We start from the raw sequence: 24,336 nt of genomic DNA on the forward strand, positions 1-24,336 counted from the left end.
CGGCTTTAAAGCCCAGTCTAATTATGACGGAATAGAACGGCTTTAAAAGGTTAAAAATTAATTTTACTGTATCTAAATTCCACCCAAACAAATAAACTTACTAACAGTAATATTTCAAAGGATCCAACTTGTGTATGGGCATATATTATATATTTTCTAGAGACTTGCATTCGGCAGTTTCTTTCACTCCCAAATGGGGAATTAGGAGGCTATTTTTGGTACTTGGCTATTTTTGGAGCCGAATATCCGCTTGTGCATGTGAAAAACACTAAGATCTATGCAAAACCAAACAAATACTGAAAATAGCCTTATACAGCCACATTCAGCAGTGAACAAAACTGCAGAATGCACAGCTCTAGTATTTTCTAACAGTACACATCCATACAGATCAAGGCATATGCATATTTTAATGCCTATTCTGCAACAACACAAATTGTATTTCATGTTTATGGAAGCGTATTTTTATTTTTAATTTAGCACTTCGCATAAAACTAATATAAAAGTCTGTAGTTTCTCATGAAAATTATAAAGTTTCTAATATAGGGCTAGATTTTGAGCGGCATGCTAACTGTAGTGTGTGACTGATATAGGCTATTTCACTGCTCTTTGTATGCAACAGAAATAGCATTCGTAATATGAGTTGAAAGTTAACACGCTTGCTTGTGCGCAATCGAATTTAACATGCGACTTTAGAGGTTGCGATAAATTGTTAGCGCACATTAGATTTAACTTGAACACATGCCAACTTTTTACTTTCAACTTGTAATATGAGCGCAACCCATAAAACCTCAGTTTAGCAAAGAGTTTCTATTTTCATGTTATGTACACTGATCAAATACAACATTAAAACCACTGTCAGGTGAAGTGAATAACATTGATTATATCGACACAATGACACCTGTCAAGAGATGGGATATATTAGGCAGCAAGTGAACAGTCAGTTCTTGAATTTCATGTCTTGGAAGCAGGAAAAATAGGCAAGTGAAAAGATCTGAGTGACTTTGACAAGGGCCAAATAGTGATGACTAGATGACTGGGTCAGAGCATCTCCAAAGCAACCAGTCTTTTGGGGTGTTCCTGGTATGCAGTGGTTAGTACCTATCAAAAGTGGTGCAAGGAAGGACAAATGGTGAACCGGCGTCAGGGTCATGGGTGCCCAAGTCTCATTGATGCACGTGGGGAGCTAAGGCTAGTCCACCTGGTAGTCCACAGAAGCTACTGTAGCTGAAATTTCTGAAAAAATTTATGCTAGCCATGATAGAAAGGTGTCAAAACAAACAGCGCATCACAGTTTTCAGCGTATGGGGCTTCATAGCTGCAGACTGGTCAGAGTGCCTATGATGACCCCTGTCCACTGTTGAAAGCGTTTTCAGAGGGGATGGAAGCATCAGAACTGGACCATGGAGCAATTGAAGAAGGTTGCCTGGTCTGATGAATCTGGTTTTCTTTTAGATCAGGTAGTTGGCCAGGTGCGTGTGCGTCATTTACCTGGGGAAGAGATGGCAGCAGGATACACTATGGAAAGAAGGGAGGCTGGTGGAGGCAGTGTTATGGTCTGGGCAATGTTCTGCTTGGAAACCTTGGGTCCTGGCATTCATGTAGATGTTACTTTGACATAGACACCTACCTAAAGATGATGTTCCTTGATGGCAGCGGCCACTTTCAGCAGGATAATGCACCCTGCCACACTGCAAAAATTGTTCAGGAATGTTTTAGGAACATGACAAAGAGTTCAAGGTGTTGTCTTGGTCTCCAAATGCCCCAGATCTCAATCCAATTGAGCATCTGTGGCATGTGCTGGAACAACAAATCCGATCCATTAAGGCCCCACCTCACAACATTTAGGACTTAAGATCTGTTACTAATATTTTGATGCCAAATATACAGCATCAGAGTTCAGCACATCAGCAAGAGACAGTGCAAGCTGCCAGGAGGGAGATACTCCAGACAATCCAAACAACACAAGGAGCAGCAGCACTTGTCCAGATAAATCAGGTAAATTTATTGAGGTACAGAGAAACTGAAGAACAAAGTTTCGGGACTCAGCACTTAATCGTGTTTCAGTTTGATCAAGAATTTTATCAAATTTTTTTTGGCAGTTGAATTTGATGTGCCCATTTTGTTGTTAATAATTAGCCAATAAGTTTTGGTCAAATGGATTGCAATTGTCAAAGTTGATGCTGTCCATGCATTATATAGGTGATTTTTCTGATATCTTATCCAATATTTTCCAATTTTAAAATTGTGATGTTGTTTACATTGTGATCATTCTGATGACAAAAAGACACTTCAGGAGATGAAAAAGGGATTGGCTAGATTGGAATTGATTCCTCTATTTATAATTTTAAGAAAAAAGATGTACCTAAATATGAAAACTCTTAAGCTGTATTTGTCAGTAATTTGCAGAGTAAATGCTGTGGTTACTCTAACACTTACAATGAAATTCAGCAAAAAGAATATGAGAACTGCAAAAATGATGTTTTCTGCAATAAACAAGCATGAGGAGTGTTGTGGATAAGACTACATACTCTGTTATTTCTGTTGAAATCCTTGAATTTGAATGGCGAGTACCCATAATTCAAATGTTTCTCATGCATTTCTTTCCATATTTTTTATTTTGAATACCAGTGTAAGAATGTTATCATGGACTGATGCACCATCAGCTCATTAAAAGTTTTTAAAATCCTTGCTGCAGCAGCGTCAGTTGGTTTCTTCAAGCGTGATTAAAGTTGTTCCATATCTTCATCCAGAAATAAATACTGCTTGTCTGTGATAATTGAACCGTAAAGTGAAAGTCAATCCTAGCATTTGTGAAATGCTAGGGTTGACCATTGAAACAAAAAGGTGACTTTCATTGATGAAGTATAAAGTACTTAATGCCGAAATCCCCTTTACTTGTTTGAAGCATTTGCGTTTTGAGCTGCTAAGGCAGCCCACGGCAGAACGCTGTTTTGCTATAGAGGTGACATTATAACCATGCAGGAAATCCAGCTTGGCACTCTTGGGAGCCAGATTTCCCGCATGACTATTTGCTAAGAGGAAAAAACGTCAACTCACTAGCAAAACAGCATTCTGCCATGGGCTACCTGAGCAGCTCAGAATGGCGAATGCTTGAAACAAATAATGGAGCTTTCTGCATGAATTATTTTATACGTCATGAATGAAAGTCCCTGTCATGAGATGCAGGACACAGCATAGAAGGTACAAAGCTATTTTATTGCAGAGCATAGAAGTAAACAGCTTGTACAAAACATCTAACTTGGTAACTGCGACATAGACAATAACGGCCCTAGACCATGCCCCCATCCGGTGACGTCACTTCCCACTCTCATCACATCTTCCCCCTTTTCAAAGGACAAAGCATACATATTTTTTTCTTATAATACATCAAATAACAAGGTATACAAGAAGCATACAGAAATAGTTTTGTTTAGTATACAACAAATAACAAGTTAAAGAGAATATATATAAACAAAATGAAATACAATCCTGACTGGAACATCAGGGTAGACTACCTTAGACCACAGTGACCATGGGGTTATTCTGCCCATACTTCTGGTCACTGCTCTAACTAGTGCTAATCCCGATATCGGGCTGAAAGTTTCACCACCCTTCCACTTAATGTCATTTTACATGAACTGTCCTCTGATACAGAAGAAGGTGATTGAGAGTCTGCTGGAAGCAAAGAAGTATCCCTGCTGTGATCTTGCTGAGGGGAAGGCACCCCTCTTAAAACAGGGGATCCCACCGACAGTGGTACTGAGGCATCCAGTCCCAAACTCTCAGGTACTGGCTGAAGATGTTTTCAATTTTGACGTGTGACTGTCCCTCCATCAGTAAGGACTATATAAGACCTTGGTTCTGGAGAGCGTCCAATTACCGTAGCAGGTGTCTTCCATTTCTTCTCATCAGCCAGTTTAACTCTGACACTTTGCCCCACATTCAGCTCCTGCAAGGGCCTCACAGAGTGCTTCCTGTCGTAGAAGAAACGATAGCCCCTTTTAGCCTCTTCATCCCTCCTAAGGACCTCGTCCCGAGGAACAGAGCTAGTTGGCTGGAAGACACTTACAGAGGGTAAAGTAGTGCGAATCTGACATCCTTGCATCAGCTGTGCCGGGCTAAAACCTGTGGCTTGAATGGGAGTCACCATATAGGGCAAGAAGGCTAGGTATGGCTTGGATTGCTTCAAAATGAACTTTGTTTTTTGAACTGCCCTTTCAGCCATTCCATTGTCCTGCAGATAATGTGGACTCGACGTAGAATGGACAAAATCATAGTCACTGCTGAAAGAACTGAACTCTGTGGAAGCAAACTGCATTTCATTATCACTCACTAACTCCATTGGTATGCCCCACTGGGCGAACAAGCTCTTGAGACGAGTGATAACGGCTTGACTTGTAATCTCATTCAAGGGTGCAATCTCCAAATACCTGCAATAGTAGTCAATCACGACTAGGTACTTTTTCCCGTGCAGTTCGCACAAATCAGCAGCTATTTTCTGTCCCGGGCCTGCAGGAAGCGGAGTAGAAATCAAGGGCTCCCTTCTCTGAGTAGGCCGGCGTTCCCGGCAAAAGGCACATTTTGACACATGGCTTGCAATGTCGGAACTGATCCCACAGGAATAACAATGTGGTCCTGGAAAAGCACCAACCCATCCACACATCAGTCAGTTGCTTCAACAACCTCTTCAATAACTCCCATATTCTTCATATGCAGAAGTTCCTTCTCCACTTGAGGCATGAGCGGAAACGGAATTCTACGAGGAGTGGTAATGCTGTATGGGACTGCGTAACCTTTAAGTGATATTCGGACTGGGTTGCAATTCAGTAGGCCCAATTCACCAAACATGTCTTCTGAAATCTCATTCACTCTGGCAACCAGGCCCAAACCACAGGCTCCTTTTCTGCTCAATAGGTTGTTAACACACTGACCTCTAATCACATGTACCCACATGGTGAATTTCCTCTGCTTGTACTCGCAGCTGGCAAGAAATTTCCCCGCACAATTGATGCCGCCACCAGGACTATAAACTTTTGTTGTAACTTTCGCCAGCTGAGGCTGTCGAGGCAGTTTTATGAATGCTGCAAGGGACATAACAGTGATATCTGCTCCTGTGTCAATCTTAAAGGCAACTTTGGCTCCCATTACAGTAAGAGTAACCCACCAATCTTCATCTGAACCAGACCGTTCAACAACAGACCTCCTGGTCTCTATCCACATGCATCTCTTTAATGTATTCAGTTTTACACGCCACTTAAAAATGGCCCATTCGGTTACATTTTCTACATCTTTTGTCTTTAGCAGGGCATACGACACTCTGATCATGGGTATGGTTACACTGCATGCAGCGAGCATGCTGTGCCCATCTGCTTCTGGGCATATCTGTTGCCCTTGGTCTACCGCTCACACTGTGCCTTTCACTAACAGCTCTCCTGAACTGCCGCACTTCATCCACAATACTCTTAGACCTCAGATCAGCACTTTGCTTTTTCACCAGTTCACTCTGGCGGGCCATCCTAATAGCCCCATCCAATGTTAAATCAGCCTCCAACTGTAGCTTCAGTGAGACTTCAGCATCTGCAATTCCTATGACTATTCTGTCTCTGATTTGCTCCTCTTTAGCAACACCAAACTCACAGAATTCAGCTAGTTCATACAGTCTGCACACAAATGACACCACAGATTCTCCCACACATTGAGCACATTTGTGAAAACAAGCCCTCTCATGAATCACATTTATTTTGGGCACAAAGTGAGCACTGAGTTTGTTCATAACTATTTCAAAGTCAAATTCTTCCCCTTCTTGGAAAGTAAAGGCATTGAATAGTGGCTCCACATCTTTTCCTATAGAGTATAAAAGAGAATTAACTTGTACTTCACCACTCTCCTTGTTCAGCCTGGAAGCAATCCTGAAGCATTGAAACCACTGACGCCATGTGGGCCAAGCTGCAGGCTGAGAAAAATCAAAAGGCTCAGGTGGGGTAAACTTCAACATTATCATTAATCAGGAAACAGAAGCACAGGCAAGTACTTCTGACACCATGTTATGAGATGCAGGACACAGCATAGAAGGTACAACACTATTTTGCTGCAGAGCATAGAAGTAAACAGCTTGTACAGCATATCTATCTTGGTAACTGCGACATAGACAATAACGGCACTAAAACAAGCCCCCATCCGGTGACGTCAGTTCCCACTCTCATCACAGTCCCCTTTATTTGTTTCAATGGTCAATCCTAGCATTTCACAAACGCTAGGATTGACTTTCACTTTAAGATAATATTAATTTAAATGTATAGGTTATTGTGAAAGCCCTGTTGGGTTAAGTAGTCAATCTATTAGGGCTAAAGGGAAGTTGTGTTCTGATACTAAACAGTGGAAAATTCTTATTGGTCCATTTTGATTGATGGGTGTTGCATGATTGAGAGTCCAAAAATAAAGGGTGGAGATCATTGATAAGAGAATGGATTATAACACATGGGGTCTTGGTGTGTGTGTGGGGAAATAGTTCAACTCGATGTTGGTATGTGTGTAGCAATGACATCCTAGAATGACTTAGGTTGGTGGGTGGGAGCTGTGGTAGGTGTCAGAGATGAGTCTTTTGTGGGTTAAGGTAGTCGAGTTTTATGGAGCATAGAGGCTCATTAGATTGGAGAGAATTGCTGTGGTGAGATTACAACAGATGCAGAATATTGCAGATACTGAATTGTTGGTGGAGAGGCAATTATTACTTAGGTGTGTATAATGGAAGGAGGATAACAGCATTATGAGGATTAAATACCATTAACCCCCAATATGCTTTATAAGCATGGCATTCATTTATTTAGCAACACATCATGCAAGAATGTTTTTCCAATGTTAGTAGTAAATGTTTGTATTACTAATTTAAGAAATGCAGAAATATTGGTGGTTCAGTATAGGCCATAACAGGACCAAAAAATAAAACACCTGAAAAAAATATAATATTGTTTTTTTTATTTATTGGCAATTTTTATTGAGTAGAAACAAATTGATTGATTACTGATTATCATATTATCATTTGTATCATGATGACACCGAAATCTATCTCTCTGCACCAGACCTATCCCCTTACTTGGTAACCCATGTCCCTAACTGTCTTTCTAATATCCTCTCACTACCTTAAGCTAAATCTCTCCAAAACTGAGCATCTTATTTCCCCCCTTCTTCCAAAACTGTTATCACACATTTTTCTATAAGTGTTGATAATAACATAATTACCCCAACCCTGCATGCTTTATGTCTTGGAGTCACAATTTCTTTCACTCCTCACATCCAGTCTTTGGCCAGTGCCTACTATTTCCGCCATAAAAAAATCTCCAAAATTCACCACTTCATCACTCAAGACACAACTAAGATTTTATTTCCCTCTCTCATTATTTCCCACCTTGACTATTGCAACTCCATCCTCTCTGGTCTCCCTAGTAGCCATATATCTCCTTTATAATCCATAATGAATGTCTTTGAAAGGCTGATCTTCCTTATACATTGCTCCTTGTCTGCTGCACCTCTCTGACAAACCCTTAACTGGATTCCTCTAGATTACAGAACACATAAACACAAAATCTTGACTCTGACATGAAAGGCTCTCAATAACACTGCTCCACCATATATCTCAGACCTCATCTACAGACACTCTGTCTCCCATCCCCTTCGCTCTGCTCACAACCTCCTTCTCTCCTCCTCTATTGTTACCTCCTCACATTATATCTACATGACTTCTCCAGAAAGATCCCTATTTTGTGGAACTCTCTGCCTCGCTCCACAAGACTCTCCTCTAGTTTTCATAGTTTCAAGCATTCCTTAAATACTCTACTGTGCAGCTATGAATACAACATAGGCTATCCATTTATATCTCAGTTCATCTCCTCTTCCCTTGCCATTCCCTTGAGCCCTTTTAGCCTATGAGCCCAGCTATTTTGTAGATTACATTCATGAGAGGTAATTTACAACAGTGCAACTCTTGGTAAACTACATATTTGTCTCCTATAAATGCTACCTTTGCTTATTATTGCTATGTTTATAGTGCTACAGAATCTGTTGGCACTCTACAAATAACTGATAATAATAATTATTAATATTATTATTGGCATATTTAGAAGCAATACTAAAATACACTATACATAAGGTGAAAGCAGTTTACTGAATCTGAACAATGCTAGCATATCTTTTCTACTTTCTCTGCATGCACTGGTAATTTTGTAATTTCCTTTCTTTTGTATATTTGAGCTATCAAAGTTACATATTATTTCCCTCTGTGTCTGGATATCAGAATCTGAATATTAACTTTAGCAACGTTTTTTAACTATTAAAAACCTACTTGTTCTCAATAAAGAAGATAAATATATTTAATATCACTAATAACCTAATGTAAAAAAGAAAAACAAGATTTTATCATTGACATATTCCAAAAGACAGCAATAGGATAAATGAAACGCCATATTGAGTCATATTGTGTTACACAGAAACTGCACATAATACATTTAAGATAAGATACTGAGATAAAATAATCTTAATAACAGCACACAGATAAAATGTATGTAATGTAAATGGGCTAATACTTACAAATATAGCAAGAAGTATTGGTGTCTTGATGATCCACCAGTAAATATTCTCATAATCATCCCAGCATCTTAGGGGACACAAAAGTGTTCATAAGGCAATTTATCAAATACATTAGGATAATTCTCTTGTAGTAACTTTATGAGTGAGAATGTGAGTAACAGATAGAACGGTGCAATATAGCAGAGCTACCAACCATCACACATTTTATTGAATTTTCACAGATTTGAACTATGTCCCTTCTGCCACTTTATTATGTACCAGTTTTACAAAGTAAAACTAGTGACCATATAAGCCTGCCCAAAAATGCCACACGTTTACTTTTATCTCTTAATACTCTATTTCCGTTGCGCTCAAGAAGCTGAGAAATACCCCATATTACTTGCACACTACAGTTAGCGCATCACTCGTTATCTAACCCTAAGTATGAGCCTAATTTGTTAAGCTTTCACAGAAACTGTCAAAGCATAATTCTGATTATACTAAGAAAGAGACAGAATACTCTAGATATTATTAAAGAGACAGAGACGAGTATTTTGCCACTCTTTTCCTTTACTGCTCAAAATAGCCTTTTAAATTAGGTAACTGACAAAACAGAAAACATTTAAACAGAAAATAAACATAATTAATGAAAAAGAATAACAGAGTGGTCAGATAATACGTGTCCAATCATATCACATTTAAGTCCACATAGTGACTAGAAAATGTTAATCTTCCTCTTTTCTATCTGCTGAGAGGATGGAAATTAACATTGGTAATAAAAAAAAAGTCTGCAAAAAAGACACAAAACACCAAAAAAGTAAAGGTCAAAATATGAAATTTGAGGTCCAGTAAATGCAGGAAACTTGAAGAATCTTAAACATCTTGAATTCTTGTATAAATTTGAAGCTTAATTAATTGACACCTCTTGGAATTTGGAAGAACTGTAGTAAACTCCATCTCAGAATCCTGGATTGGATGAAACTGGAACTGTGCAAATATATATATATATATATATATATATATATATATATATATATATATATATATATATATATATATATATATATATATTTGCACAAACAGAAATTTATGTTTTGCTAGTTCAAAGCAAAGGGAAATCAGGATGCCAGATATTGTGTAATTGAGTAAACAGGCATAAAATAAAATTGACGAAAAATAGAGTCAGAAGACCAATCTGCAGCATTTAAAATATCTTGTAAATAAGCAGACTTAGAAAAAGTCTTAGAAGCTGAGGCTCCTCTAATTGAATAAGAAGAAGATTTTGGATCCAAACCAGTTTGCACCATAATCCATTTAAGAGATTAGGAACTGTTTAGAGTTAGAAGAACAAAAGAAAATAGTTTTAATTAATGTACTTTTAAACATGAAACTAAACAAAGTTTAGGATGTTCAAAGAAATAAGGAGATAAAATAGAAAACAGTGTTTTAGTACGTCTGGAAAGAGAAAAATAACACCTAGAGGTGAAAACATTTTTTAATCATATTCAATTGCTTTTACATCTGAAACTCTTTTACAAGATAAGAGACTTAAAGGAATAGTCTAGTTAAAACTAAACTTTCATGATTCAGACAGAGCATGCAATTTTAAGCAATTTTCTAATTTACTCCTATTACACATTTTTCTTCATTCTCTTGGTATCTTTATTTGAATGTAAGCTTAGGAGCCCTCCCAATTTTGGTTTGGCACCTGGGCAGCATTTGCTGATTTGTGGCTACATTTGGACACCAATCAGAAAGTGCTACTCAGGTGCTGAACCAAAAATGGGACGACTCCTAAGCTTTACAGTCTTGCTTTTTCAAATAAAGATACCAAGAGAACAAAGAAAAAATGATAAGAGTAAATTAGAAAGTTGCTTAAAATTGCAAGCTCTATCTGAATCATGAAAGTTTAATTTTGACTAGACTATTCCTTTAATAAAGTAGCAAGTTTAGTCGTGAGTTGTGTGAGGGATATATTATTATTAGGCCAATGTCTAAAAAAATAAAAAAATAAATCAGATAAGAAAATGTCTTTATTTATTTTCTTTACCTTGTCCAAAGGAAGACTTAAAGGGACAGTCTACTCCAGAATTGTTATTGTTTCAAAAGATAGATAATCCCTTTATTACCCATTCACCAGTTTTGTCTAACCAACACTGTTATATTAATACACTCTTTACCTCTGTGATTACCTGGTTTATAAGCCTCTGTGGACTGCCCCCTTATCTCAGTTCTTTTGACAGACATGCATTTTAGCCAATCCATGCAGACTCTAAATAATTCCACGGGAGTAAGCATAATGCTATCTATATGACACACATGAACTTTCAGTGTCTAACTGTCAAAAACTGTCAAAATGCACTGAGTTAAAAGGCAGTTCAATGGTTTAAAAATTAGCATATGAGCCTACCTACTGTAGGTTTAGCTTTCCACAAAGAATACCAAAAGAGCAAATAATATGTGATGATACAAGTAAACTAGAAAGTTGTTTAAAATTTCATTACCCTATTGGAATCATTAAAGTTAAATTTTGACTAGACTGTCACTTTAATGTTGCAAATAGAGTATCTATAACAGCCAATAGAATGCGAGCTCAATCTGTTTGGCTGATCGGATCAGCCAATCGGATTGAACTTGATTCTGATTGGCTGATTCCATCAGCCAATCAGAATTTTCCTACCTTAATTCCGATTGGCTGATAGAATCCTATCAGCCAATCGGAATTCGAGGGACGCCATCTTGGATGACGTCCCTTAAAGGAACCGTCATTCTTCAGTTGGACGTCGCCGGATGAAGATGGGTCCGCGGTGGAGGTCTTCAGGATGGAGCCGGTCCTCATCGGATGAAGATAGAAGATGCCGCTTGGAAGATGATGGTTGCCGGTCCAGATCTACTCTTCTTCCCGGATAGGATGAAGACTTTGGACCCTCTTCTAGACTTCTTCAGCCGTCGGATGATGGATGTCTAGCCCCCGCTTGGGCTTAGATGAAGATTTTGGAGCCAGGACCGATCGGTGATACCCGGTGAGGTGAAGATAAGGTAGGAAGATCTTCAGGGGCTTAGTGTTAGGTTTATTTAAGGGGGGTTTGGGTTAGATTAGGGGTATGTGGGTGGTGGGTTGTAATGTTGGGGGGGGTAGTGTATGTTTTTTTTTACAGGCAAAAGAGCTGAATTTTTTAGGGCATGCCCCGCAAAGGGCCCTGTTCAGGGCTGGTAAGGTAAAAGAGCTTTTAACTTTAGTAATTTAGAATAGGGTAGGGCATTTTTTATTTTGGGGGTCTTTGTTATTTTATTAGGGGGCTTAGAGTAGGTGTAATTAGTTTAAAATTGTTGTAATATTTTTCTTATGTTTGTAAAAATTGGACGTCGCCGGATGAAGATGGGTCTGCGGTGGAGGTCTTCAGGATGGAGCCGGTCCTCATCGGATGAAGATAGAAGATGCCGCTTGGAAGATGGTGGTTGCCGGTCCGGATCTACTCTTCTTCCCGGATAGGATGAAGACTTTGGAGCCTCTTCTGGACTTCTTCAGCCGTCGGATGATGGATGTCTAGTCCCCGCTTGGGCTTAGATGAAGATATCGGAGCCTGGAACGGACGGTCATACCTGGCATGGTGAAGACAAGGTAGGAAGATCTTCAGGGGCTTAGTGTTAGGTTTATTTAAGGGGGGTTTGGGTTAGATTAGGGGTATGTGGGTGGTGGGTTGTAATGTTGGGGGGGGTATTGTATGTTTTTTTTACAGGCAAAAGAGCTGAATTCTTTGGGGCATGCCCCGCAAAGGGCCCTGTTCAGGGCTGGTAAGGTAAAAGAGCTTTGAACTTTAGTAATTTAGAATAGGGTAGGGCATTTTTTATTTTGGGGGTCTTTGTTATTTTATTAGGGGGCTTAGAGTAGGTATAATTAGTTTAAAATTGTTGTAATATTTTTCTTATGTTTGTAAAAAAAAAATTATTTTTTGTAACTTAGTTCTTTTTTATTTTTTGTACTTTAGTTAGTTTATTTCATTGTAGTTATTTGTAGGTATTGTATTTAATTAATTTATTGATAGTGTAGTGTTAGGTTTAATTGTAGGTAATTGTAGGTATTTTATTTAATTAATTTAATGATAGTATAGTGTTAGGTTTAATTGTAACTTAGGTTAGGATTTATTTTACAGGTAATTTTGTTATTATTTTAACTAGGTAACTATTAAATAGTTCTTAACTATTTAATAGCTATTGTACCTGGTTAAAATAATTACAAAGTTGCCTGTAAAATAAATATTAATCCTAAAATAGCTACAATGTAATTATTCGTTATATTGTAGCTATATTAGGGTTTATTTTACAGGTAAGTATTTAGCTTTAAATAGGAATTAGTTATTTAATAAGAGATAATTTATTTTGTTAGAATAAAATTATATTTAACTTAGGGGGGTGTTAGGGTTAGGGTTAGAATTAGCTTTAGGGGTTAATAAATTTAATAGAGTAGTGGTGCGGTCCGCTCGGCAGATTAGGGGTTAATAAGTGTAGGCAGTTGGCGGCGACGTTGTGGGGGGCAGATTACGGGTTAATAAATATAATACAGGGGTCGGCGGTGTTAGGGGCAGCAGATTAGGGGTACATAGCTATAATGTAGGTGGCGGCTCTTTGCGGTCGGCAGATTAGGGGTTAATTATTGTAGGTAGCTGGCGGCGACGTTGTGGGGGGCAGGTTAGGGGTTAATAAATATAATATAGGGGTCGGCGGTGTTAGGGGCAGCAGATTAGGGGTACATAAGTATAACGTAGGTGGCGGTCGGCAGATTAGGGGTTAAAAAAATTAATCGAGTGGCAGCGATGTGGGGGGACCTCAGTTTAGGGGTACATAGGTAGTTTATGGGTGTTAGTGTACTTTAGAGCACAGTAGTTAAGAGCTTTATGAACCGGCGTTAGCCCAAAAAGCTCTTAACTCCTGACTTTTTTCTGCGGCTGGAGTTTTGTCGTTAGATTTCTAGCGCTCACTTCAGCCACGACTCTAAATACCGGAGTTAGAAAGATCCCATTGAAAAGATAGGATACGCAATTTACGTAAGGGGATCTGCGGTATGGAAAAGTCACGGCTGAAAAGTGAGCGTTAGACCCTTTTTTGACTGACTCCAAATACCGGCGGTAGCCTAAAACCAGCGTTAGGAGCCTCTAACGCTGGTTTTCACGGCTACCGCCAAACTCTAAATCTAGGCCTTAATTTGGTGTGAACAGGAATTGTCAAATAAGCACCTTTTAGATCTAGCGAAACAACCAATCATCTAGAAGACAATATCTGAGAAGAATTTCTTCCATCTTGAAATTATTCTATTCTAGATGATAATTTAAATCTCTTAAATGTATTACAGGACAATAACAACATTCTTTTTTCTTCACCAGGAACATATTGCTGTTGAAAGAATTTGAAGGATTTAAGAATCTCTCTATTGCCTCTTTGTTTAGTAATTTTGACATTTCTATGTCTAGCAGATATGAATCTGTGAGGGAAAATTGTATCGGAGTAGGAAGACATTTTAGATTGGAGGAGAGGAAAAATGTATGTGAACATCTGAAACTGTCTGAACACCCATAGATCTTTTGTAATTAAAAGCCATTTTTTAATGAAAAATATTAATCTGCTCCTATTTTTTGAGTGGGAAAAATGTGTGTAAGAACAGGTGAGAATACTCACCTGCTAAGGGTCTGCATGATGGGCGATATGTAATTGAATGCATTGAGGGGTAGTTATCAAGCCGTCTACTTTACCTGCCTTCGCCGGTCCAATACGCCCACCTAAGCTCACCTACCATCGCCGCCGCGGACCTGAATACTTTCGCCTAAGTTATCAAAAAAGCTGTCAAAAAGCCGCGCACCAAGTACGGGGCGATGAGCAGCGGACTGTGAGAGTTATCACTCATCCGATCTCGCTGCTCTTCGGCTTTTGACAGCTTTATTGCTAGCCTGTCACTAAGCACCCACACTGTTCTACCTCCTATACCGGAACCCCCAGAGCCCCCCGCAACTCAATAAAGTTATTAACCCATAAACCGCCGCTCCTAGACCCCGCTGCAACTCTTATAAATGTATTAACCCCTAAACTGCTGCTCCCGGACACCGCCGCCACCTACATTATACCTAGTAACCCCTATCCTGCCCCCCCTATACCACCGCCACCTATAATAAAGTTATTAACCCCTATCCTGCGGATCCCGGACCTCGCTGCAACTAAATAAATAGTTTAACCCCTAAACCGCCACTCCCGGACCCCGCCGCAACCTATATTAAACTTATTAACCCCTAATCTGCCCCCCCTACACCTTCGCCACCTATAATAAAGTTATTAACCCCTATCCTGCCCCCCCCTACACCGCCGCCACTGTAATAAAATTATTAACCCCTAAACCTAAGTCTAACACTAACCCTAACTCCCCCCTAACTTAAATATTAATTAAATAAATCTAAATAATATTTCTCTTATTAACTAAGTTCATCCTATTTAAAACTAAATACTTACCTATAAAATAAACCCTAATATAGCTACAATATAAATAATAATTATATTGTAGCTATCTTAGGATTTATTTTTATTTTACAGGCAACTTTCAATTTATTTTAACTAGGTACAATAGCTATTAAATAGTTATTAACTATTTAATAGCTACCTAGTTAAAATAAAGAGAAATTAACCTGTAAAATAAAAAATAACCTAAGTTACAATTAAACCTAACACTACACTATCATTAAATAAATTAAATAAATTAGCTACAAATAACTACAATTAAATACAATTAAATAAACTAACTAAAGTACAAAAAATAAAAAAGCTAAGTTACAAAAAATAAAAAAAATAAGTTACAAACATTTAAAAAATATTACAACAATTTTAAGCTACTTACACCTAATCTAAGCCCCCTAATAAAATAACAAAGCCCCCCAAAATAAAAAAATGCCCTACCCTATTCTAAATTAAAAAGTTACCAGCTCTTTTACCTTACCAGCCCTTAAAAGGGCCTTTTGCGGGGCATGCCCCAAATAATTCTGCTCTTTTGCCTGTAAAATAAAAATACAACCCCCCCAACATTAAAACCCACCACCCACATACCCCTACTCTAACCCAAACCCCCTTAAATAAACCTAACACTACCCCCCTGAAGTTCAGCCTACCTTGAGTCGTCTTCAGCCAGCCGACCACCGATGGAACCGAAGAGGAGATCTGGAGCGGCAGAAGTCATCATCCAAGGGGCGCTGAAGAAGTCTTCCATCCGATGAAGTCATCATCCATGCGGCGCTGAAGAGATCTTCCAACCGGGCGATGTCATCTTCCAAGCGGCATCTTCAATCTTCTTTCTTCCGGATCCATCTTCATCCCGCCGACGCGGAACATCCTTCTTCCCCGACGGCCAACGACTGAATGAAGGTTCCTTTAAGGGACGTCATCCAAGATGGCGTCCCTTCAATTCCGATTGGCTGATAGGATTCTATCAGCCAATCAGAATTAAGGTAGGAAAAATCTGATTGGCTGATTGAATCAGCCAATCAGATTGAAGTTCAATCCGATTGGCTGATCCAATCAGCCAATCAGATTGAGCTCGCATTCTATTGGCTGAGCGGAACAGCCAATAGAATGCGAGCTCAATCTGATTGGCTGATTGGATCAGCCAATCGGATTGAACTTCAATCTGATTGGCTGATTCAATCAGCCTATCAGATTTTTCCTACCTTAATTCCGATTGGCTGATAGAATTCTATCAGCCAATTGGAATTGAAGGGGCGCCATCTTGGATGACGTCCCTTAAAGGAACCTTCATTCAGTCGTCGGCCGTCGGGGAAGAAGGATGTTCCGCGTCGGCGGGATGAAAATGGATCCGGAAGAAAGAAGATTGAAGATGCCGCTTGGAAGATGACATCGCCCGGTTGGAAGATCTCTTCAGCGCCGCATGGATGATGACTTCTGCCGCTCCGGATCTCCTCTTCGGTTCCATTGGTGGTCGGCTGGCTGAAGAAGACGACTCAAGGTAGGATGAACTTCAGGGGGGTAGTGTTAGGTTTATTTAAGGGGGGTTTGGTTTAGATAAGGGGTATGTGGGTGGTGGGTTTTAATGTTGGGGGGGTTGTATTTTTATTTTATTTAATTTATTTAATGATAGTGTAGTGTTTTTGTAATTCTTTTAGCTAGGTAGTTATTAAATAGTTAATAAAATATTATATATAAAAATATTATTTATATTGTAGCTATATTAGGGTTTATTTTACAGGTAAGTATTTAGTTTTAAATAGGATTAAATTAGTTAATAAGAGAAATATTATTTAGATTTATTTAATTAATATTTAAGTTAGGGGGGTTAGTGTTAGACTTAGGTTTAGGGGTTAATAATTTTATTACAGTAGCGGCGGTGTAGGGGGGGCAGCATAGGGGTTAATAAATTTATTATAGGTGGCGACGGTGTAGGGGGGGCAGATTAGGGGTTAATAAGTTTAATATAGGTTGCGGCGGGGTCCGGGAGCAGCGGCAGTGGCGTCACTAGGGTTGGTGTCACCCGGTGCGGTACGTTATGGTGTCACCCCCCCTCCCCCCAGAAAGCACACACACAAACACAAAAACACAGGCACACACACATACAAACACTCAGACACACTTAAAAACACACTTGGATGCACACACAAACACTCGGAAACACACTCAGACACGCACAAAAACACTCAGACACACGCACAAAAACACTCAGGCACACACACAGAAACACTCAGATACACACACACACAAAAACACTCAGATACACACACACACAAAAACACTCAGACACACACACAAAAACTCTCAGACACACACACACACACAAAATATGTAAACTGCACTGCATTAATTATAAAGCTCATGCCTAGAGATGCTCCCTGGCTCAGCAGAGCATCAAATGAAAGATAAACAGAGCATTCTAAAAAATAAATCACTAAAGAAAAGGTTTAGGCGCGCAAACTATGAAAATTCTGCTTTCTGACTCTGTTCCAAGTCTGTCAGTGCACAGCCCCGGGCCGCGTGTCTACCGCTTCTTATGGCCAAGCACCTCTGCTCTCTGCCCACCCCCAGACCCCCACCTGCCCTCCCCTCCTACCTCTTCAGTGTGAACTTAGTGTACCGTAACTTTAGAGACATTGTCAGACAGTCATCCCCCTCATGATTTCCCAGTTCCCGATTAGAGAGACAGCACACCAGTGAGTGACTCCACTGCTCCACACACCACTGAGCAGTGAGCACAGATAGGCAGGCAGGTTTAGGCTAGCAGCACAACTTTGCAAGCCCCACGGCACGCCCACAACATTCATAGTGAAATTGAGCAGTGGAGGAGCAAAGTACAAACAAGCAAAAGCAGCCAGGAAAACTATTTGTGGAAATTGCAGCGCTGGCTCAAAAAAATGAAGTGTCTACAACTTCCCCAGTCCCACTAATGTTCACAAATGCTGGCCTCTCTAATAAAAAAAAATATATGCATCTCTACATTGTATTTCTTTGAATTTTTTTTTTTGGTGGTGTCACCCCCTGGAGGGTGTCACCCGGGTGCAGCCCGCACCCCCCTAGTGATGCCACTGAGCAGCGGTTTAGGGGTTAAACTATTTATTTAGTTGCGGCGAGGTCCGGGATCCGCAGGATAGGGGTTAATAACTTTATTATAGGTGGCGACGGTATAGGGGGGCAGGATAGGGTTTAATAAGTTTAATATAGGTGGCGGTGGGCTCCGGGAGTGGCGGTTTAGGGGTTAATAGGTATTATGTAGGTGGCGGTGGGCTCCGGGAGCGGCGGTTTAGGGGTTAATAGGTATTATGTAGGTGGCGGTGGGCTCCGGGAGCGGCGGTTTAGGGGTTAATAAGTTTATTAGAGTGGCGGTGGGCTCCGGGAGCGGCAGTTTAGGGCTTAATAAGTTTATTAGAGTGGCGTGGGCTCCGGGAGCGGCGGTTTAGGGGGTAATACATTTATTTAGTTGCGGCGGTGTAGGGGGGGCAGATTAGGGGTGTTTAGACTCGGGGTACATGTTAGGGTGTTAGGTGTAGACATCTCCCATAGAAATCAATGGGATGTCTGGCAGCAGCGAACATGAACTTTCGCTATGGTCAGACTCCCATTGACTCCTATGGGCGGCGGTTTGAAAACCAGGTACGCTGGGCCGGAAAAGTGCTGAGCGTACCTGCTAGTTTTTTGATAACTAGCAAAAGTAGTCAGATTGTGCCTCACTTGTGTGCGGAACATCTAGAGTGATGTAAGAATCGATCTGTGTCGGACTGAGTCCGGCGGATCGAAGCTTACGTCACTAAATTCTACTTTTGCCGGTATCTAGGGCTTGATAACTAAGGCGAATCAGCCTCGCCTCAAATACGCTGCGGAATTCCAGCGTATTTGAGGTAGACACGTTGATAACTAGAGGCCATTGTCTGTTGTCTATCTCTTGTTGGGAAGAAGTTTGAATGGGAGGTAGAGGGGATGGCCATGTTTTGATGTGCTCGTACACGCTTTCCCTATAGACATCAATGGGGAGAGCGGGTCAGAAAAAATTCTAACACCTGCGATCGCCGAAAGAAAAGCTCCATAAAGCAGCCCCATTGATGTCTATGGGGGAAAAAAGTTTAAACCTAACATCATAACATAAAGCCCACATATAAGCACCCCTAATCTGCCCCCCACAGACATCGCCGGCACCTACATAATGTTATTAACCCCTAATCTTTAGAGGAGAGAAGGGAAAGAGGTGATATGATATCAACTTTCAAGTACGTTAAAGGACTTAGTAAAACTGAGGCTGTGGGTATTTTACATAAAATGGAAAATTCAAGAACAAGGGGTCATGATCTCAAGCTGAAGGGTAGTAGATTCAAGAGTAATTTGAGGAAGCACTTCTTTACAGAAAGAGTGATTGATTTATGGAATAAACTTCCTCAAGAGGTAGTAGCAACAAACACTGTGGGGGACTTTAAAAATGCATGGGACAAGCATAAGGCTATCCTACAAAATAGATAATTTTATACTGTTAGGTAATATCGGGCAGACTTGCTGGGCCTATGGCTCTTATCTGCCGTCAATATCTATGTTTCTATCTGCCGCTCCCGATATCGCTGCCACATAAATAAATCTATTAACCCCTAATCTGCTGCTCCCGATATCGCCGCCACTATACTAAAGTTATTAACCCCTATTCCCCTGCACCCCAATATCACCCACACTATAATAAATCTATTAACCCTATTCCACCGCTCCCCGACATCTCTGCAACTAAATAAAGCTATTAACCCCTAAACCTCTGGCCTCCCACATCACTACTCCTAAATAAATATATTAACCCCTAAACCACCAGCCCCCACATCGCAAAAATCTAAATTAAACTATTAACCCCTACACCTACCCCTAAACCTAACGTAAACCTAACCCTAACCTTAACATAATTACAATAGAGCTAAATTAAAGTTACAATTATTAACTAAATAATTCCTATTTAAAACTAAATACATACTTGCCTGTGAAATAAAACTTAAGCTAGCTTAGGTTTTATTTTTATTTCACAGGTAAGTTTGTATTTATTTTAACTAGGTAGACTAGTTAGTAAATAGTTATTAGCTATTTACTAACTACCTAGTTAAAATAAATACAAACTTACCTGTGAAATAAAACCTAAGCTACCTTACACTAAAACCTAACATTACAAAAAATTAAAAAAAAAATACTAAAATCACAAAAAATAAAAAACCTACCATTACAAAAAAAATGAAATTAACCAAAAAAAAAAAAAATTATTTATATTCTAATATACTTTTAAAATAAAAAACACCCCAAAATAAAAAGCCTAATCTAGAATAAACTACCAATGGCCATTAAAAGGGCCTTTTGGGGCCCTTAAAAGGGCCTTTTGTGGGGCATTGCCCTAAATTTAACATCCCCAAACAGTATACAAACCCACAAAATAAAAACCTAATCTACGCTTTGCCCTGAAAAGGGCATTTGTATGGGCATTGCCCTTAAAGGGGCATTTAGCTCTTTTGCTGCCCACGCCCTAATCTAAAAATAAAAACCCACCCCAAAACGGAAAAAAATACATTACACAAAATAACAAATTATCAAAAATAATAAAAATTATTGCTATTCTAATACCCATTTTTTTTAAAAACAACCCAAAATAAAAAACCTAATTTAGAATAAACTACCAATGGCCCTTAAAAGGGCCTTTTGTAGGGCATTGCCCTAAGTTAAACAGCTCTTTTACCTGTAAAAAAAAATACAAACACCCACTAACATTACAAACCCCCACCCCCCCAAACCCACAAAATAAAAAATGGGCATTTGAATGGGCATTGCCCTTAAAAGGGCATTTAGCTCTTTTTCTGCCCAAACCCTAATCTAAAATCAAAACACACCCAAAAAACCCTTAAAAAAACCTATCACTAACCCCTGACGATCCACTTAAAGTTTTTGAAGTCCCGCTTGAACGATCTTTATCCAGGCGGCGAGAAGTCTTGGATGAAGACTTCTTGCTGCTTGGATGAGGACTTCGCCGCTGGGATGATGATTGAGGAGGCCATTTGGATGAAGACTTCTCGCTGCCTGGATGAAGATTGTTCAAACGGGACTTCAAAAACTGTAAGTGGATCTTCGGGGGTTAGTGATTTTTTTTAAGGGTTTTTTGGGTGTTTTTGTTTAGGGTTTGGGCAGCAAAAGACCTAAATGCCCTTTTAAGGGCAATGCCCTTTTCAGGGCAATGGGTAGCTTAAGTTTTTTTTTAGAGTTATGTTTTTTATTTTGGGGGGTTGGTTGGGTGGGGGGTTTTGCTGTTGGGGGGTCTTTGTATTTTTTTTTACAGGTAAAAGAGCTGTTTAACTTAGGGCAATGCCCTACAAAAGGCCCTTTTAAGGGCTATTGGTAGTTTATTGTAGGCTACGTTTTTTTTATTTTGGGTGGGCTTTTTTATTTTGATAGGGCTATTACATTAGGTGTAACACTTTTTTATTTTGGATATTTTCGTTTATTATTATTTTGTAATTTAGTGTTTGTTATTTTTTGTAATTTAGTCATTTTTATTTTTTGTATTTAGATACTTTGTCATTTTTAGAGTAGTGTTAGGATTTTTTAATGTGTAGTTTAGTTTAATTTAATTGGTAGTTAATTTTAGTTTAATAATTATATTAGTTTAAATGTTAGTTTATACTTAGTTTTTTTTAATTTGACAGGTAAGTTTTAATTTACTTTAAAATAGTGAAATTGCAATTATAATCTAAAGTTAAGGGGGCGTTAGGTTTAGGGGTTACTAGTTTAATTTAGTTTATTGCGATGTGGGGGCTTTCGGTTTAGGGGTTAATAGTTTACTTTAGTATATTTCATTGTGGGGGGGCTTACGTTTTAACGGTTAATAGGTTTATTACAGTGGTGACGTTGTAGGGCTTAATAATTTAAGTATAGTGGGGAGGACGGTAGATTAGGGGTTAATAATATTTAAATAGTTTTTGCGATGCGGGAGGGCAGCGGTTTAGGGGTTAATAACTTTATGATAGTGGTGACGATATCGGGGAGCGGCGGCATAGGGGTTAATAATTCTTTTTAGTGGTGGCTATGTTGGGAGCGGCAGATTAGGGGTTAATAAGTTTAATATAGTGTTTGCGATGCGGGAGGGCCTCGGTTTAGGGGTTAATAGGTAGTTTATGGGTGTTAGTGTACTTTGTAGCAGTTTAGTTATGAGTTTTAGGTAACAGATTTGTAGCGTAAAAATCATAACTACTGCTTTTAGATGGCGTTACGGATCTTGTCGTTTTATGGTTTAATGCAGGTTTTTTAGCCTCACTGCAAAACTCATAAATGCAGCACTATGGAATACCATGATAAAAACGTAATTTTTACGAGTGTGGGACTGACGTTGCGTTACATGCTAAAAGGCTTGCGGCCTATTACCAACAATATTTTAAATGGCTGCACTGCTGTTTTAACTATTGAAATTACCATTTTTTTCAGCACTAAAACATGAACGCGCAGCTCATAATTTAGCTGTTAGTTTTTTAAGTGGCCTTTTTAGGTAAATTATTTTGTGCTTCTTGAACAGATTTAATAACATATTGCATCTTACACATTTGTTGTTTAAAGGTCTCCATGGACTGTAACATAGTTTGAATAGACTGATCAGGCAATTGAGAGGAATTATCTTGAGACATGTTAAAATTAATGTAGACCATAAAATAAACTATTTAAATGTATTAATTTATTAGGCAATGTAAATAGTAAACTTATATAAAAAATATTTTTTTTTTTAAGAAACAAATAAACTAATATTTATTTAAATAAGATATAGAAGCACTGAAACGTAAATGATTTAAAGCAATTATAACAGTTAGCAATTGAAATTAAGCTAATATAAGTAAAACTACTACACTTGAACCATAATAAATTGCAACTTTGTTATTATTCTGTAGGAATAATAAAATTTAACAGTTCCAGATCATCTGAGTGAGTCAAAGGTGAGGTAATGTATGAAGGGCGGGAATAATGATGAGGAAGAGACGGGAAAATGAGGCCCTGACGTCATGGAAAGGGAAAATTAAACCAAAACAAGATCCAGAGATGGAAGTACGGTCCCAACAGAAAAATAAACAGAATAGGAGAAACACAGTAAATATGAGAATGTAAGAAACTGAAAATAAACAGGATATTACCGGAAATTAATTAATATAAAGATACAGAAAGAAATAAGAAAAACAAAAAAGGACAATAAGAACTTAAATTGATTTTAATTAAAATACAAATTAAAATATAAATAAAAAACAAAGGAACATAAATAATAAAGTATTTATAATGCACAATAACACTATTTACTTATCTCAATAAGCAGCAAAAAGAAAAGAGGAAGATGAAAACATTTTTTGGTCACTATATAGACTTAGATGTGATCTGATTGGACACATTATCTGACCACTCTGTTAAAAATTTTTTTATTGGTTATCGTTAAAATTTTTAACAGTAAAGGAAAAGAATAGCAAAATATGAGTCTCTGTTCTTGTAATAAAATCAGAATTTGTAAAATCACAATCCTAAATACACTGCTGTAAACAAAATAAAAAATACAAAATAGAAAGTGCAAAGTTTAAATGTAATAAAACTTAATCTGAAGTGTAAGTAATATAAAATGCAAAGCACACAGTGCAAATGCAGCATAATTCTAATATGATGCAGTGCTATATTGCATTGGGCTTGCCTCTTTTTCAAAGGGAACACCCCTTTGAGAAGTATAGCAAAATCTTCACTAGGGACCTCAAAGTGCTGAAGGATCATTTTATATCATCTCGCTCGTCTGAGCACAGAGCTTTGTATCATCAGGTCCCAACTGACAATCTTGCAGGGGAGAGATAATTTAACACGGCACACCTGACACTGAATGTAGATTTAATTATTTTTAATAAATAAAAATCAAATTGCAGTATATTCCCATACATGTGCTTTTTATGGGATTTTACATTGAAAAAGTATGATTTGAACAATTTCTACTTTATTTTTTTTAAATACAATTTATTTATAATTCTACTTTGTATTTTCATTAAAGGGACGTAAAACCCAAATTTTTACTTTTACGATTCAGATAGAACAGTTAATTTTAAACAACTTTCCAATTTTCTTCTATTATCAAATTTTCTTTGTTTCTTGGTATCCTTTGTTGAAATGAAGCAAGGTAAGCTAAGGTGTGTGTACGTGTTTGTAGCACTATATGGCAGCAGATTTGCAATAATCCTATACATTAGCAAGAGCACTAGGTGGCAGTAATAAATAATAATAATAATA

The 24,336-nt window shown here is 38.5% G+C and overlaps 1 protein-coding gene across 1 annotated transcript in view; it reads right to left on the bottom strand.

Annotated features, from left to right (window-relative positions):
- LOC128663743 (vasoactive intestinal polypeptide receptor-like) overlaps positions 1-24,336 on the bottom strand; it is a 299,650-nt gene that overhangs the window by 50,069 nt on the left and 225,245 nt on the right. The window contains exon 9 of the mRNA XM_053718222.1: positions 8,584-8,650. Coding sequence (XP_053574197.1) covers positions 8,584-8,650 — 67 coding nt within the window. The remainder of the gene's footprint in view (positions 1-8,583; positions 8,651-24,336) is intronic.

Source organism: Bombina bombina, chromosome 1 (assembly GCF_027579735.1).
Source record: "Bombina bombina isolate aBomBom1 chromosome 1, aBomBom1.pri, whole genome shotgun sequence".
In the NCBI taxonomy this organism is placed as follows: domain Eukaryota; kingdom Metazoa; phylum Chordata; class Amphibia; order Anura; family Bombinatoridae; genus Bombina; species Bombina bombina.